At 38.7% G+C, this 18,633-nt stretch overlaps 1 protein-coding gene across 1 annotated transcript; it reads left to right on the forward strand.

Annotated features, from left to right (window-relative positions):
- The first annotated feature begins 1,891 nt into the window (after positions 1–1,891).
- On the forward strand, positions 1,892–17,631 carry VPS26A (VPS26 retromer complex component A). The gene is made up of 9 exons (XM_087964065.1): positions 1,892–1,999; positions 7,137–7,286; positions 8,306–8,381; positions 9,997–10,153; positions 10,694–10,858; positions 11,851–11,957; positions 14,018–14,086; positions 14,641–14,783; positions 15,961–17,631. Exons 1-9 carry the CDS (start codon positions 1,928–1,930, stop codon positions 16,072–16,074), a joined length of 1,053 nt encoding a protein of 350 aa, XP_087820191.1. The 5' UTR covers positions 1,892–1,927; the 3' UTR covers positions 16,075–17,631.
- Positions 17,632–18,633: the final 1,002 nt, after the last annotated feature.

Genomic DNA, 18,633 nt, shown 5'->3' on the forward strand with positions numbered 1-18,633 from the left:
GTAATATTACACTACTAACTAGAGCATACAAAACATTTGCTGGACCAATACTCCAATACAGCTCATCAGTCTGGAACCCACATTACGTATCTGATATTAACACAGTTGAGAAAGTCCAGAAATATTTCACAAGAAGAGTTCTCCACTCCTCTACTCATTGCAGAATACCTTATGCCACCAGATTCGAAATTCTAGAACTAGAAAACCTAGAACTACGCTGCCTTCGGTCCGATCTAAGTATAGTCAGTGGTCCCCAACCTTTTTGTACCAGGGACCGGTTTCAAGCAGAAACATTTTTCAAGGACCGGGGGAGGAGAGAGAATCCGAGTTTGGTAGTTTGCTTGCAGACGTTTCATTACCTGACTAGGTAACATCTGATGTTGTTACCTAGTCGGGTAATAAAACGTCTGCCAGCAAACCACCAAGTTCAGGGAGCGCCTTGGTCCTGCCTCCCTCAGCCCCATCCCTCAGGTGTCTCCCTCCCTCCCTCCCTCAGGTGTCTGCCTCGTTCCTCTCTCAGTCACTCTATCGCTCCTACAGCAGCCCAGGAAGAAACTGCTTCAAAGAAGCCGGGGTGGGGGTGGGGTGGCTTTCCTGTCGCCACAGCTTCCCGAAGCGCTCGTTTCACCCCCCCCGCCCGCCCGCTCGCGGTTCAATCCACAGTGCTCCGTTCTACCTGCCTGCCTGCCTGCCTTCTTCATTTCGGAGCAGCTTCGGCTGATTAAAAGAGGCGAATAGTTATTATTCTCAGCCGAAGCTGCTCCCAAACAACCAGACAGGCAGGCAGGCAGGCAGAACGGAGCACTGTGGATTGAACCGCGAGCGGCGGGCGGGCGGGCGTGGGGTGAAACAGGCGCCGGGAAGCTGCGGCGACAGGAAAAGCCCCCGGCTTCTTTGAAGCAGTTTCTTCCTGGGCTGGTGGAGGAGCGAGAGAGCGACTGAGAGAGGAAGGCAGGGAGGAAACCGAAGCCGCTGAGCCAGAGAGCAGGACAGGCTTCGGTTGCTTCCTCCCTCCCCTTCTTTCATTTGTGTCCTTGATCCCGATCCCAGCAGCATTCACCGAAGGCGAAGAAAGCCGCCATTTTTTTTTTTTTTTTTTCTTTGCGGCCCGGTAAAGAGTGCTCCACGGCCCGGTGCCGGTCCATGCCCGGTGGTTGGGGACCCCTGAAGTATAGTATATAAAATCATACATTGCAATGTCCTACCAATCAATGAATACTTCAGCTTCAACCATATCAACACAAGAGCACACAATAGATACAAACTCAAGGTTAATCGCACCAAACTTGATTGCAGGAAATACGACTTCAGCAACAGAGTGGTCAATGCCTGGAATACTCTACCTGCCTCTGTGGTTTCTTTCCCCAAACCCCAAAAACTTTAACCTTAGACTGTCTACTCTTGACCTCACCCCTTTCCTAAGAGGTCTGTAGGGGGCATGCATAAGCGCACCAACGTGCCTACCGTCCCTGTCCTATTGTTTCTTTTATTTTTTCTTATATGTACCCATTTCATGTATTCATAACTATGTATATACTTGTACCTATTATCTTGTAAGCGATTGACAAATCAAATAAATAAAAATAAATAAATAAAACAATAAGAGTTGCTCCACAAGGTTTTAAGTGCAAAAGATGACTCCAATAAAATAAACTGGAGGCACCACTTCCAACCGACGCCGCCTGGGTGTGTAGTTAATGGTTCAGAAACGGAGAGAGAGAGAGAGAGAGAGAGAGAGAGAGAGAAAAGCATCTTCACCACTGAGATATCAAACCTCCGAATCCTAGAGAAGATCCCTCCTCTCTGGGCCCGCCCAGGACAGCGCCCCAACCGTCGCCCAGGCTACCCGAGTCGCCCGCGCCGCTTTTTACTCCTCCTCGGTCACGTGTCTGGGGCGTGGAATGAAGTGACGGCCTCTCCGGGTCACATGATAGTGGCGCGGGCCGGAGTTGCTACGGTTGCTTGGGGCGGGGGGGGGCCCGGAGTCTGGCTGACAATGGTAAGTGAGCGGCAGCGGCCGCCCGGTTTATAAGGAAGCGGAGGAAGGGTTAATTAAGGCTATCCGGGCGCCCCGCGGTGGAACCTACAGGAAGGGAGGGAGGGGGGGAACCGTTGGGTTGCGAATGGCGCCGGCGCTGCTTCTTTCCCCTTGCCCTTCCTCCCCCCAACCTTTCCCACCCTTCTGAGCGGGCCAGGCCTCGGGCGCGCTCGAAGCAGAGGCTGTAAGAACGGCGGGTCGTTCCCATGGAGACGGGGTTTCCGCCCCCCCTCCCCGTGCCTTCTTTCGACCGCTGCTGACTCCGCCTCCGCCGAGGGCCGTTTCTCGGCGCGCGCGGGCGGCCCACTCGAGTTCCCACCCCCCCCTCCTCCACGCACGCATTCCGCCCGCCTCGGTGACGTTGAAATCGGTCGCGCGCGCACTCGGTGGGGCGGAGGGGAGGGGAAGCCCTTTGGCCGGCGCTTGCCGGGCCGGCGCCCCTTCGCGGCCGAGCGCCGTCTCTCTCTCTGGCCGCGAGAGCCGAGGAGCGGGGGAAATAGTGACAGGTGGAAGGAAACATCGGGGGAGGGGTGTTTGGTTGCATCGCGGCGGCTCCTTGGGGTGTGGACCGCTGCACCTTCCAACTTAACCCCTCGCCCTCAAGTGTCCCTCAAGTGTTTTTATACTGAGGGCGACCAGATCGGGGCTGCAAAAATCTGAAAGACCGCTTAAATGGCAGCCGAGAATTACCTTCTTGCTTCTTTTTAGTGCTTAGTGTTTCCCCAGGGCTTTAGGCGTGCTGGGCCTGGGCGGGGTTGCTTAGGGGGTCTCCAACCTTGGCAACTTGAAGACTTGTGGACTTCAACTCCCAGAATTCCTTTGCTGGCTGAGGAATTCTGGGAGTTGAAGTCCACAAGTCTTCAAGTTGCCAAGGTTGGAGACCACTAGAAAGCACACCCAAGCTGCAAAATGGTGCTGGCTGAGGAATTCTGGGAGTTGAAGTCCACAAGTCTTCAAGTTGCCACGGTTGGAGACCACTAGAAAGCACACCCAAGCTGCAAAATGGTGCTGGGAGATGTCCTTACCACATGTAGGACAATGCCATTTATTACGAATTCTTCAAAAGCCAAAGCTAGGCTGGGAATCCTTGAAAGGGAGACTTAACTTTACTTGTGCAGCAATTACTGAACTGCTTGCCATCTTTTTTATCCTGATGTGTACCTACAGTTTATTTAGATAGTGAGCCCGAGGAGCAGTATCGGGCTTGAATTTAACAATCCAGCTCAGGAAATATCAATTAGTTCCGGAAGCTGATAAGTATAGAAAATGAACTCACCGCAATATATTCACTGATGCCTGAGGGGATCCTCCATGCTGTCTGAGCTGGGTTGGAAAAAGGACATAAAAGATACTGACAAAGTTTCAGTAGTTTCTTGCATTTTTTCTAGAATACACAATTGTGTGGCATTGCTGTTTATTTTACGTTTGTTTTAAACTCTGCCTTTTTATGAGGTAAAAGTGAATATCCGATTATTGCTCCAAGGAAAAAGCATTGTTAGATAAGTTTTGTCGCTGCATTCTTTGCCATATGTTGTGTAATAGTGCACACTGGCTGCATATTTGGGATAGTAAAATGTTGCAACAACATCTCAAGTTCTTAACTGATTTCCTTATGAAATATACAAAATGTACATTTATTAAACAGAAAATAACAGCTTCCGTGAGGCAAATGAGCCTCCTAGAATTCTTGTATTCATATTGTCTTTCAACTGGGTAGATACCGGTCTACCATATCTAGGCTAACAATATGAGTCATCATTGGAAGATACGAGAGCAACAGAAAGCAAACTCTAGTAGTTGCCTGGTTTTTTGCCACTCAGATATGATGCTATATCAAAATATGGTCAACATATTTATCATTTAAAGCAGGGCTGTCAAACTCATGGCCTGCGGGCCAGATGCGTCACGTGCTGGCCACACCCACACCCATTTTAGCGAAGGGAAAAGTCATGATACAAGTTTGATACCCCTGATTTAAAGTAAATGGAGTATAGGGGGAGTTAGTTGCAGATTTGGAGCTCATTCCCCACAGACATTAAACTCTGATGATCACATTGTATAATATTTAAATATTTCATTTACATGATATGAGACAAAACCTCTGGAACGAACCTTAGCTAAATTGGTTTCTCAGTGATGCTGAACTAGCTGGCTTAGCAAGTCTTGGTTTGATAAGGAGCAACCATGTTGGTCCATTTTCTTCCCATCTTTGTTTAGTCATTGGCTATTACTCCCTTCTTCTACAAATGTTTTTAAAAATATAATTTGTGGCATCCCATGGTGGATGAATGATGGGGAGGCTTGATTATTCCACAGCCCTTACACCCTTTTCAGGTGATAGGAAGGAATTATGGAGGGTGGGGGAGAATATTCCCATTTTTGTAGAGCCTCCTCAGTCTGTTTCTATGCCAGAAGCTAGAAAAATACTCTTCTAGATGAATATGATGCAGCAAGACCAAGTTATAGTAATATTTGCAAACATTTCTCCCTCTTAACTTATAATTGTCTGGAATCTGAGATTTATATGACAAGCTGTGGCTTTCTTTCCATGGTTTTTAACAAAATAATTAAACAGTAGATGAAAGGCAATGTATTAGGTGAACATGAAAAAGAGGGAAGGAGAAAATACATTTGAAGTTATACATTTGGGTTATCACTATGCAATTCTTAGTGCCAAAATGCCTATAATACTTCAGTGCCTGCTAGGTTTCCTGATGTATTTTCTTTTTGAGTTTTGGTCACCAGCTTCAGAGTAGAGGCATTTCTAGCAGTGCCTGTAGTTCTCACAGAAAATAAATGGTAGATGGTTATAGCTCAGTGCTTTGTTTTTAGTCAGTCAAACTTCCCTTTGGTCAAAGAGCAGCATAGAACATAACAATTAACATACTGTTTATAAGTAGAAAAAAGAGGACCACACAAAATGCAAGCTAAAAGAATAATACAAAGTATTATGAATAAAGGCAAATTCAGAGTATTATCACTATTGTTACCACTGCAAGCTACATCTGCAGGATCAAAACCCCCAGAATATCTAAAACTAAGACATAAAGCTAAAAAATTAAAAGTAACTTAATATAAAGTGGCATCTATCTATATGTACTTATTTTAATATTGTTCAAAAGTTAGGCATAGTTACACTTTTGCGGAATGGGAATTGGTCATCTTGAATCTTGTTTTACTAGCAGAATAATAGAATTTAGCAACATCTGGAAAGGTAGAGTCCCTTTTATTAGGAAGCAGAATATGTATGTTGAAAGTGTCAGAGTACATTTACTGGGTGAGGAAAAATATACGGTATGTATAACACCAACAGTAGACTTACAAGCATAATTTGGACTGGCATTAATGTCAAAATATCAGTTTAGTCTTAAAGTGAGTTGTCATGTGACTCAGCCATTAACTGAAAATTAACCCACCCTGATCCATGCCATTCTGGGCTCAGCCCCTCCCAGCCCAGATAAGGGACTTCCTCCAACTCCACCCATTCACCTGTCTCCCCCATCTATGCCTTTTTGGCCCCTGAATTGAAGGGCAGCAATCAGCAAATGCCAGTAACATTCATTTGCACAGATACTACCACCCCCCCCCAAGCTCCATGTGGCTCCCCAACCTGACTCAACCAACCACCAGCAAACATTCATTTCTCCCAGTTCTCTGCACTGACCTTTGGCTTCTTGCTGTCTCCTTTTCAGACCAAGTTTCTCCTGCAAATGTTTCCTACAGTACTGAGCCTTTGTAAAGTTGTGGAATGCCTTTGGAAAGATGGCTTAACTTTGCAAAGAGAGTGCAGCTTTACAAAGGCTCAGAAAGTCATGTGTGCTGTAAGAACCCTCACAGGAGAAGCTGGATCCAAAGAGGACACAGCAAAAGGTGAAAGGTCTATTCTGGAAGAGAAGGCAGCTGGGTGAATGAATGCTTGCTGGCGCAGGCCTGGGGGAGCAAACAAACTTGCTGGTGCTGGCTGGAGTGGTCTGGGAGCAAATGAATGCTTGCTGGCACATACTGGGCTGGACTGGGAAGCCATGTGTGGCTGAAGAGAAAAGGCGAGTGGTGAATGGATGCATTCTGGAGTATGGCAAGCAGCTCCAGAGCTGCATGATTCTGCAGCTGTTTGCCTCCTTGTAAAACGGGGCAGCAGCTAAGCAAAAGGGTATTTAGTTGAGAGGGAGATAGATTGGTGGGGAGGAGAGTTGCAGTGCCCTTGAGGTTGCAATTGCAAGCAGGCTGCCAAGTTCCCCAGTTTTGATCATGAGGATGGTACAATGGCTATAACTTTGGGCAGGCATTGTAAGTCCTTTTTTTCAGCACTGTCATCACTTCAACAGATGCTGAACGAATGGCTGTAAGTCAAGGTTTACCTGTACGGTAGAATGTGGGCAAGAAATTCTATGGCACCCATTTTATTTGTGCTTTGTTTTGGAAGGGCGCTTACCTACAAAGAAACAATTGAATTGGCAGACAGCATAAAGAATGATAAAAGAGACTGGTAGGAAGTAACAACCTCATTAACCTGCATCTCATAAGGGGGTGCTTTGTAATTGGTTGAGCCCATCATGGTGATCAGTTGATAAAAATAGTGTCCAGTTAGCTCAAACTTTAGAGACCACTCTTACAGGCAGAATCTCTGAGAAGGGGTTTCCCTTCCCAAATGTTATATATTCTTATATCATAATTTAGGCTTAATTTAGGGTCTAAGGTAGTTCGAATACCACATAACTTATATTTTTCATAAACAACCATTCATCCAGTATATTAAGTTAATTTACTGTAATTTGAATTACAGTATTTAAAACCCAGAAATGAAATCTTTAAAACTTACAATTGATTTAAAGTGATACAGAATATAACAGAATAGAGGGAGTCTATGTTATAAAAAGTAGTTAGGTTTCTACTGTAGCAAGATATTTGCTTTTTACAGTGAATTTATCAGTATTCTGCTCCTAATATCTTGCTGTAAGAATTTCTATTATGAATGTATAGATTTTTAATTTTATACTTTGAATAATTACTTCCAAAGCTTCCAATATTTTTGATTACAGCATTGTACTAGATAAAGTTCCTGTGTCATACATTTAAATAAGTATTACTTTTATTGCAGAGTTTTCTTGGAAATTTGTTTGGTCCCATATGTGAAATAGATGTTGTTCTGAATGATGCTGAATCACGAAAAACAGCTGAAATCAAAACAGAAGATAACAAAATAGAAAAACATTACTTGTTCTATGATGGAGAATCAGTTTCAGGAAAGGTAAATTGTATCCTTTGTACCCTCAAAATGGTTGATAATAGAACATATATAAGCAGAAGCACATGTTAATATTGCTATAGTGTGCTTTAGAGTTTCAATGGTTGGTTAATTATGGTTTATTTGCTTTCTGAGTAAAACTAGAATATATTACCATTTTTGTATGTTAAAAAACGGTTTCAGTATGAAAGCTGCCCCCTTATAGTTATATCTGCTTTGAGAGTTTGGTCAGGTATAATATTCGTTTTAAGTGAAAGAAGCAAAAACTTAACAACAGTGTTTTGTCAATATCTTTAAGCTTCTGTACCCAAAATCTAGGCTAAAAAACCCCATCACCAAGACTTTTGAAATTGCAGGAAAAAAGAGCTATCCCAGCTCAAAACTTGTGATTACTGTTTAAGACTCTCTACCTACTGCTGTATTCCTAAAGCATTAAAATAGATTAACTTCGTCATTCTTTTCCTGAATTTTTATGATTGTTGTATTGCCAGATAGATATATAGTATTTAATATTAGTATTTTGATATTCTATTTGAAAGCCACCAAGACATTGAAAGGAGTTGGCAAAATAGACTCTTAATTTTTCTAAAAATCTTGTTAATGCTACCCTGCATATTTCTTCTAAAGAATTTAATTTTAAATTATTATAAGCCATTAATAGTTCTAGAATTAGGTTTGAAGGTATTGGACAGAAACCAAGAGATTGTGATTTCTAGCCAATGAAAACCTACTGGATGACTTTGAGCCAGTCATTTTCTCTCAGCCCTAGGCAGAAGACAATGGAAAACCACTTCTGAAAATATAGTGAAGAAAATTGCATGGACATGACTGTGTAGAAATTTAATAAATAGTTGTCAGGAGTTGACTCACTTGAAGGCACACACATAAGAAAGATCTACAAATAAAATGAAAAAAATGTGTATAACTTGTTCCTATTGCAACTATGTCCTTGTATAGTTAATTATTTATGAAACTTTGTAGAGGTACAGGAGCACTACATTAATATATTGGGTTTTTTTCAGGTAAACTTAATTTTCAAACAACATGGAAAGAGGCTAGAACATCAAGGAATAAGAATTGAATTCGTAGGGCAAATTGGTGAGTTATAGACTGGCATTGAATCTGGATAAAATGTAAAATGTTCACTATGATTTGTAGAAATCTTAATTTGGAGTTGGCACTGGAATAATACTGAGGTAGCTGAATAGCAAACAATATAAAATATTGAACTTAATAATGAACTGTTTGGGATTGCTTATTAATTATTTGTGTAATATAATGTGATATACATTAAAAGTGAATTTTATGTGATGACATAGCCAATAAAGTGGTGTGTACATGTGTATGAATATATAGTATATAATGTATGGATCTTTGCACACCTGCACACACACAGAGACACACACAAACACACACATTAAAGTTTTTTAAAAAGTATAAAGTCTAACAAAACATGAAGTAAGAAAAAGAAGAGAAAGAAATCAAAAGTGTAAGAAAGTAAAAAGTAAAAATAGAAAAAAATAGATTCAGGGAAATAGCTTCCAATTTTCTTTACAGCAGTTATAAGTACGATTATAAGTTTATCTCTTCGTCTGTAGTTACAACATTTTTTTCTTTCTATAATCAATTCTTTTTAATAACCAAAATAATAAATCAGTTTATTTTTTTCTGTTCTATGCAAAAAGCCTAAAAGAAGTTTCCATTCAGCAATAAATGTGGATTCTGTCTTAAGTCTGATCAAATAAGTCCAGTTGTCTCAGCAAGTTCCATCATTTTCAGCAACCGTTCCTCCGTTGTAGAGCCATTGAAGCAGTTTCAAATACGCTGAATATGTCTTATTTGAAGTCAATAGTACAATACTTGAGAAGAAAGAATGAAGTTTCCTCTATTGTTTTATCAAGCTACTATCCTATAAAAATGTAGACTTTACAATATGATTCTCATAATGATGGGTTGTACAAAATATTCAAAAGAGACGTTGCAGGAGTGTTAAAGCAGTCTCATCTGCCTTGGCACATGAATAAAGATAGCCAGAGGCAACTTCCAAACCTGTTGTGTGAGCCTTGCAAAAAGCATGTGATTCAAAGAGTAGTTCTTTTATGCTCCCACATGTTGCAAAATGTTTTGCACAACGTATTAGTTATTAAGTTGGTCCCAAAACTGGTACAGTAAGTAAAGATGATATAATTGATGGAAAGAAGGAGAGTAGGAGAAAGTCCTATTGCACAAGAGGAAGTTGGCTTGTGTAATACTGAATTTAGCTTTTGATATTATGTTTCATCAGCAAACATTTTTCTAAAGAATTGTTCTATGCTTATACTATGAGAAATGTGAAACTAGGAGAAGGAAGTTGTACTAAAATTTGAATTGTTAAATATGCAGTATCAAAATGTTTGTTTTATTGGCCTTGTTGATAATTCAAATACATTCGGCTATTTAAGCATCATCATTAACAAAAGACTTTAGAGTTCTAGTGAAATATAAAATCTTTGTATTGCAATTGAATTTTTGAAAAACTATTGCATTGAATGTTGTTTATAAATATTAAAAAATAGGTTCTTTCTTCCAGTTTCACTTTAAAAAATAACACTTACATCTTCTTTGCCAGTTGCTTACAACCACCCAAATAATAAATTATTTAAAAAAACCTGTTGCATTGTCTTCAGAAATGTTTCTTTTATGTATTTTCTAACTGTATTCCTTAATTTTGTAGAACTTTTCAACGACAAGAGCAACACTCATGAATTTGTAAACTTAGTGAAAGAGCTGGCCTTACCTGGTGAATTAACACAAAGTAGAAGCTATGACTTTGAATTTATGCAAGTTGAGAAACCATATGAATCCTACATTGGTGCCAATGTTAGATTGAGGTATGAAATTTTTATGTAGCTTGTTATAGCACTCTAATTTAGCTGAACTGAAATGTCAGTATGCACTATATACATTTTAAAATCCAATGGAAGTGTTCTGCTTGTAAAAACATTTAATCCAAAAGAGGTTTTCACAAACAGAAGGGTGAAGAATATTTTTTTTGTTTTATTATAAAAATCCCTCATCTTAATACTATAAAGTTTTAAAAAAGCATTCAAAAGTTAAAACAAAGTGGGTTCAAACTGTATTCTTTCTATAGATGTGTGCATGCATTTTTTAGTGTAAAACTGAATACCTCCCATTTTACTTTGGGGAATAAAACAATTCTTATTAACTAACATGGTTGTGAAACTAGAATAGGTAAACTGAATTGATTGACTCATACATTTCAAACTACCGATGCAATTTATGAGCTTTAGAAACAGCCTACTGATGATTTAATACAGATGGCTGTCTCTGCAGTTCCCAATATTGAAGGAGTGTATGTGAGTTTTAAAATATTCTGTTATGCAGTCTCCAGTAATGTCATTCTTTTATAGGTATTTCCTTAAAGTGACGATAGTAAGAAGATTGTCAGACTTGATTAAAGAATACGATCTTATTGTTCACCAGCTTGCAACTTACCCAGATGTTAACAACTCTATTAAAATGGAAGTTGGCATTGAAGATTGTCTGCATATAGAATTTGAATATAACAAATCCAAGTATGTCTGATTTAAATGAAGTACACACATGAACTTGTTTTTTCAAGTTTTCAACCAGCCAAGAACAGTTCAAGGCACATGGAAATGATTAGCAATTGATTGCTAATTGTTGTTTTTGGGGAAAACTATCAAAAAAATGTTGGCCCATAGTGATTAAAATTCAGAAGGATTCAACTTTATTTTGAAACAGTGTTTATATAGCTTTTCTTTTCCCTTACATATAAACTTGTTTACTCATAGAAAATAGAAGTAGTGAGTTTTGACATGATAGATTGAACTTTAGGCTTAGGTGGGGAGATCACAATCTTGCATATTCTTGGGTGTTTAAAGCATCCCCAGAACAGCAAATGAAACCTTATAATACTATAAAGAATAAATTGGAATAGATTTCTCTTATGAAGCAAATTAATTATTTGCGGGGAATATTAAAATCTGTCTCACGATTTTTCTTCTTTTGCTATACATCATTATGTTAACTGGGGATACTCTTGAACATTATGTTGCTGATGACATTATCAAGCAATGGCTACAGCTAGGGGTATTTTGTATTTAATTTAAACTGGTCTTCTAATTGCATATCTGACTTCACCAAGATATGGGCAGAGTACATGTCTGAGGGCATATGAGACAAACTGAAAAATCTTGGCAGCTGGAGTTTTGACTGGCTAGGTTTTTTTTTGACCATGTGACTCTTTAGCTATTGTCTGTTTCTGAGTTCAATTCAAATGCTAGTAATATGTTTAAGGTTCTAACAGTATTCAAGAAAACATGTTTAAATCATACTAACTTCAATGTAATACTCCCTCCCTACTCTTGAATTGTGGGAAATCCTTCTTTGTGCTGATGGAAAAATTAACAGCTGCTAGTTGGTTGTTAATCATCCCAACTTAATAGTTGTGTTCCAACCTTTGGTCTCTCTGAGACCAAATGCATACAGAGATATTAATGCATACAGAGTTCAACTTTTTACAAATCTCTTTCTTTCTTTTAAGGTATCACTTAAAGGATGTGATTGTTGGAAAAATCTACTTCCTCTTAGTAAGAATAAAAATTCAACATATGGAATTACAGCTGATAAAAAAAGAAATAACTGGAATTGGTAAGGTGAAGAAATAATAGTTCGTTGTTAATTGTTTAGATTTTGCCTTCTCTATTAAGCTCTTGGTTTTTTTTAATAATCTTTGAATATAATTTGTTTGCATGAATGCCATTTAAGATATTATGAAAATTTACTGTAACTTTAAAGTTAATTAGTTTGATTTGCAGATAACAATTTTCTTCCATGGGACCTCTGAAGTAGTTTTTAAAGTATTACCCTTAAATTGTCATATGTAATTTCGTTTTATCTTTCAGTTGCATTACAAAAGATGGAAATTTTTGTACAATGGCTTAAAATATAGAAGAATCTCAAAAAAGAGAGCATAGCACAAGAGTTTTTGATAATAGAGATGATTCAGAACAATAATAAATTAGAATAAATATTCAGAAGTTAGGGTTACATTTGTTTGCTTTGGCAAATTAATATGCAGAAATAATTAGCGCATATTCTGGGCATGATTTACACTACTGTGTTTCCCCAAAAATAAGACTCAGTCTTATTTTCTTTTTGGTCCCAAAATAAGCACCAGATCTTGTTTTCGGGGAATGTCTTATACACTTACCTTAGAACCATCACAGCCACGCCTCCTGCACCCTGACACCTGTTGCGCCACTGCTTGACTTTTCCGGCCGCTCGCAGCCAGACACCGTGTGGTTCGCCATGCCGGTGCTACCATTTGTGGCACAATGCTGTGAGGCTTGTTGCGCTGGTGCTACTGCAAGCGGTGGTGTGTTGTGTCATTGTGTGCACGAGCGGCAGCACTGGTGCGATGAGCCATGTGTTGAGCAGCAGTGCGACAGGTGTCAGGGCTGTCAGAGGCCTGGCTGCGGCAGTCCTAAGGTAAGCGGGGCGTGTGAGGCAGCTCCACCCACCCACCCCCATACTCTCGCTCTAACTTGATTTTTACACCTCGGCCTCGCCCCACCTCATACAACCAGATGGTGGGCAGGGCTTATTTTTAGGGTAGGGCTTAAATTAGGCACAAACGTGGAAAAACGGACTATAGCTTGTTTTGGGGGTAGGTTGTATTTTCAGGGAAACAAGGTATATTCAATTATCTTGATGGTTTATTTTAGTATAGGAGTGCAAAAACCTTGCTTGATGTATTAATTAAAATTCTGCTATGATATTTAGAAAGATCCTGTCAACCTTGAAACCATTTTAGAGCGTCTTCAGGGCAGCCACAGCAAGGCTGGTTGGAGCTGTGGGAGTGGGAGGGGAGAGTAGAGATAGCTGGGGACTTATAGCCAAAACAAAATTCTTTCTCCTGGGAACCAAGGACATTCTCATCAGGTGCTGGGGAGGCATGGACTGAAAACAACTGGAATTGGGACTGTGACCTGGTTGGACCCTATGATGGACTGGGAGGAAGAACTTTTATTTTTAATTTGGGTGGGGAAAACCTCTGGACCTTCAGAGTTGGGTTTTCAGCAGATGTGCCAAAAAGACATACTAATAAATTTGGACTTTGTGGAGCACTTTGGCCTCTGAGTTTTGATTGCGTAATCAAATAATGTACAATTGTACCGTTATAATACAGGTAGTCCTCAACTTACAGCAGTGACTGTTCAAAGTTATAATGGTACTGAAAAAAGTGACTTAGGACCATTCTTCACAGTTAGGACCTTTGGAGCATTCCCATGATCATGTAATCAACATTCAGATGTTTGCCAACTGGTTCATGTTTACAACCATTGCAGTGTCCCGGGATCATTTGATCATCTTTTGAGACTTTCTGACAAGCAAAGTCAATGGGGAAGCCAAATTTATTTAACAATCATGTTATTAAAGTATCAATTGTAGTGATTCACTTAACAACTGTGGCAAGAAGTGTCATTAAAATGGTGCAAAATTCACTTAATAAATGACTCACTTAACAACAGAAATTTTGAGGTCAGTTAGGGTCGTAAGTTGAGAACTACCTGTATACAGTTAAAGTACTGTATATTTCATATTGGATTTTATCTTACTGAAATAATTGCAGTTATAAATATAATTTTTTTTAAAAAGGCTATACTAAACATCATGCTATTAATTTGTACTTCTATATAATTATATAGGACCCAGTACAACAACAGAAACAGAGACCATTGCAAAATATGAAATAATGGATGGTGCACCAGTTAAAGGTGAGTAGGTGCATTTAGCTTTTATTTCTCTGTTATCCAGAATAGCTAGAAGGATATTCTATTTGTATCAGTTGAGATTTTTAAGAAAACCTTCAACAATAAATCTTGTTGTATTAAAATCACTGAATTCTTAATTTAGAAGCTGCTTTCTGTACACCTTGTCTTACTTTTTTGATGAAGCAAGTAAGATGAGAAAACATTACTTGCTTTCATATGTCAAGTAAAATAGGGTCAAATGTGTTCTTTTATTATGATAAACTAAATATTCAGTGAGAATTTATTGGACTAAAAAGCTTTCTAACTCTATATAAGATGAATGTAATACTCTCCAAAGCTATTATTTCCCAGAAAACGATATGCACAGGGATATCTTAAATTCCCCAAAAGTAATTTCCACAAAGCCATTTGTGCTCTCAGGAAATTAACTCGGCTGGCTTTATTGAAAAATGGCTTGTAAAAAATAATGTAATCTATGAATTTGCAAATCATTCTATATTAAACTTTGCAACTAATTTATTTAACAAAACTAAGAATGATTTTGTTTTTCATTTCAGGTGAATCTATTCCCATAAGACTCTTCTTGGCTGGCTATGATCCTACTCCCACAATGAGAGATGTAAACAAAAAATTTTCAGTAAGATACTTCTTGAACCTAGTGCTAGTAGACGAAGAAGACAGACGGTACTTCAAGCAGCAGGTATAAGGTTTTGTAACTGGAATAGTTTAATGAAATTGGTGTATTTATAATAGCTTCCAGATAGGGTAGTTTTTTACAGCTAAAAAATCATATGGAAGTGTATGTTTTAAAATTAGGACTAACATCACAAACCTTTTGGCTTTGTCTCAGAGAAATTGATATAATTAAAAGAAGCTGTATCCACTGAACAGAAACTTTTCAGCATTAATCTGCATGCTTACGAATGTTACAGTACTTAATGACTTTTCAACTAATACTGATCTTAATGCAGTCTTAAGACACCTCATTATCACAGTTTGATTCAGGTAGTTTGCCTAATTATTTGATTGCCTAATTATTATATTTGGGACTGGAATTTCTGTCATTAAGTGAGGTAGTCATTTAGGCAAAACATATCACACCGCTTAGCAACAGCAGTTCTGGTAGTATTGGTTGCAGCTGTTAGGCCAGAATTGCACTGTTGTTAGACAAGAACCTTGCACTTCTGCTGCCCTGCTGTACTACAGTACTTCCGCTTTAACTCCCCTCCCACCTTTCTCCCCTCACACCTCTGCTCTTTTGGCCATCCTGTGTGCTACTTTTGCCTACCCCTACCCTGAACTCTCTTTCGCCACCTTCTTCCTCTTGCTGCCGACCCTTTCAGATGCTGTGTGAGGGAGGTCTTGCATGGTCTTGTGAAGGGTCAGCAGCTGCTTTGGCCGGATGCGCCTTGTCTGCTGCAGGAGGAAAAAATTGATGAAGAGCAGCAGGGAATGACAGGAGTTAAGTGCAGGATGGATTAGAGATGGAGAGGAAGACAGGCGGGTGGGGGAAGTTGAAGCGCATGCTGTTGTTATAAATGTGGGGAGCTGCCAAATGCCCAAATTTTAATCATGATCCCAGGGGCACTGCACTGGCCATAACTTTGAGGATCAGCCATAACTTTTGCTTAGTGCCATTGTAAATTTGAATAGTCACTCAACAAATGATCATTAAACAAGGACTGTCTGTACTATGACCTTCATTCTGTTGTATAAAGGAGAATATAAATGGGGCAGCTGTTCTGCTGTACTTCATCAGAACAGAAGTACATGCAAAGAAGTGGGCTGATTGGATAGTTTACAGCGCAGCTGCTAGGACTTTGACCAAATGTTCATACCAGTATTTTAATCCAGTATTTTCTTGCATCCTGAAATAGGAAATCATTCTCTGGAGAAAAGCTCCTGAAAAACTGAGGAAACAAAGAACCAACTTCCACCAGCGGTTTGAAAGCCCAGAGCCACAGGCATCTGCAGAACAACCTGAAATGTGAACTGGATCTACGAGATGAAAAACTGGGATGTCAGCAGATCAGCAGATTAAAGGTGGCAACAGCCTGTAGGAAAGAAAGGCCAAACTCCCATTACAACAGTCTTCCTCATCTTACAGTGCTGCATTTCCCACATTACTAAAACATTCTTCAAGTTAATATTCAGTTCTGTACATACATTTAAAGTAAGTGCTTTCTGAAACACTGGAACTTTCTTAAGCTATTTTATACTGCACATTTTACTTTTGTCTGGTGTGATGCAGTCAGAGATGCATAAAGCTTAAAGAAGTCTAGTTATGTGTTTCCATGCATGTAGTATGGTGCATCTAAGTTTTGCTTTCATTGATGGTAAACTAAAGCATTTCCTCTTTCTATATCCGACTGCATATCATACATATTTCCTCAGTGTCTGCTGTCTGTAACATTGGAGACTTAATAAAAAAAAATGTCTTAAAATGACAAATTCAGGTTTTATAATGATACTGTTGTCTTTACCCCAGGGAAGTAGATAATATATACAAAATACAATGTATTTGGAATAGATCTGAGAGCATATTACTGCTTTCAGAATTTTTTTGAGGAATGTGTATATAAACAAGCTTCTTTTGGAATCAGTTTTTCAAAATGAGCATCTGCACTCCCTTTTCTTCCCCTTAGCATACTCATTCCAATGATTCTGTGATCAGATTCCAATTCACTTCAAGATTTGTATGACCTGGGCTAGAATACAGTATTCTCTCATTAAACCCCAATTTGATTAAGGATGTGTGTATATGATAAAATGTTTTAAGATAATTTTACTAATTTACACTCTTGAATACCGGATCATTTGCACAAAATTTTATTTCTCATCAAATACATCTTTTTCACCTTCCTCCTCAAATGTAGAATATCGTATTCCTTTTCCATGCTGAGCTTCTGTGAGGAAATGTGGGCTTGTACAAAAATATATAGATGAAAAACACCTGAATTTCCGAAGATGGTATTCTTGTGCAGCAAAAGATTGGTTTATTTTTATAATTCATTCTGGAATGTAGTATGTTCAGGCAAATCTTGTTAGCCTCCATTTGTCCACAATTAACATACAGTTTTTAGAGCCACACTGCCTGTTTAGCACACTATGGGGACCTGTTGAATTAGAAAGTTACTCACATTTACAATTCACTTGGCCTATTTATTAAAATGTTTCTAAAGTGCAAGTATTGTTGGTTATCTTACTGTGTCAAGTAACAAAATTGCTAAATTATATTTAGGAAAGAATTGTTTTATTACTGGGGCACTTTGATAAAGCCAAGAATAATCTGTGTGCTGAGATATTTCTCTTCTTAAAACCTGTGACAGAGACAACTTGATTCCTTCATGTAAGTGCCTGTTCAGAATTTCAAAAGAAAAAAAAAAGCCAAATATTTTCATGGACACTTGCATGTTGCAATCTAGAAACTATTCCAAGAAATTTTGAAAATTGATTGTATTTAACCAGCCTCAAATTGTGCAACTATGTATAATAGACATAATAAATTGCTATTTGAATTATTAAAAATAACTGTATTCTCCCTAAAATCTCTTGACTACTTTATGCGCAATATCCTGTGAAGTAAATCTGTCTCTTCTAATTGGTAATATACAACTTTAACTGACCTGCATGTTTTAAATGGCATCTAATCCATCATGGAAAAAAGAAAATTACACTTCCATCTCCAAAATTCACTGATTTCTCCATTGTAAGTCCTTAGGTGGAAGTGGTTAATGATTCTCAATGGATGCCAAGTTTGTTCATAAATATCTTCACAATGTTTTTTTTAAATTGTAGGTGTAAATCTTCCAAAACTCCAGAGAGACAGTAATATACTTTATAGTACCATCCATTTATTGCAGAGACAATCTCAGTTATACAAGCAGTTCCAGTGGCCATTTGTTTTCAGTATACATCTATTCCACCATGCAAATTGCATTATATTAGTGCATCCTTACTGTTGCATTACAGTTCAGGGCAGCATTAGTCAGCATGGTTAATGATGAGGGATGCTGTGTGTTGCTGTCTATCTGAGGGGGGGTCACAGGTTCTACTCCAGTGCTATGATGAGAGCATTTGAGGAACACTGATTTAGGTTAATTTTTCAAATCTATAAATCAAGCATACTGAAAGCGTAATCTGTAGATTTGGAAAAAGATTATTACTGATTAGTCTGGCAACATGAGAACTAGCAACAACGATCGCTTAGATGTCAGCAGTTTGTTCTGACGTAAAAACAGAACCCAGAGTGAGACTATTTAGATAGAGAAGAATGGTGGGCTTCGATAAACCTCTAGAAGAACAAATATTTTTAGCTTTTTTATTGGTTGGATTGGCTCCAGGATTGTCAGAGTCAAAATGGTGGTCATAGCCATGCATTTGGAGCCCCTTTTTTATAGCCTTCATGGGGAAGAATATTTTTTGTCTTAAGAAAAGAGAGTTTTGAAAAGGGAGCAGTAGTTTATGGGGAAAATGAAGACTTCTTGGTATCTTGTATTCTACTGGTAGGTTGGGCGTAAAGTTCTTGTGATAGGAAATTTTTTTTGTAT

Source organism: Notechis scutatus, chromosome 4 (genome assembly GCF_049901735.1).
Source record: "Notechis scutatus isolate UNSWTSFEM ecotype Mainland chromosome 4, rNotScu1.2, whole genome shotgun sequence".
NCBI lineage: Eukaryota > Metazoa > Chordata > Lepidosauria > Squamata > Elapidae > Notechis > Notechis scutatus.

What these genes read in the sequence shown, in the direction of transcription:
- VPS26A (XM_087964065.1), top strand. Translation starts at nt 1,928, where the DNA reads ATGATAGTGGCGCGGGCCGGAGTTGCTACGGTTGCTTGGGGCGGGGGG. An exon ending in AAAAGAAATAACTGGAATTG is followed by an intron (nt 11,958 to 14,017) that starts GTAAGGTGAAGA and finishes ATAATTATATAG; the next exon opens with GACCCAGTACAACAACAGAA. An exon ending in GACGGTACTTCAAGCAGCAG is followed by an intron (nt 14,784 to 15,960) that starts GTATAAGGTTTT and finishes ATCCTGAAATAG; the next exon opens with GAAATCATTCTCTGGAGAAA.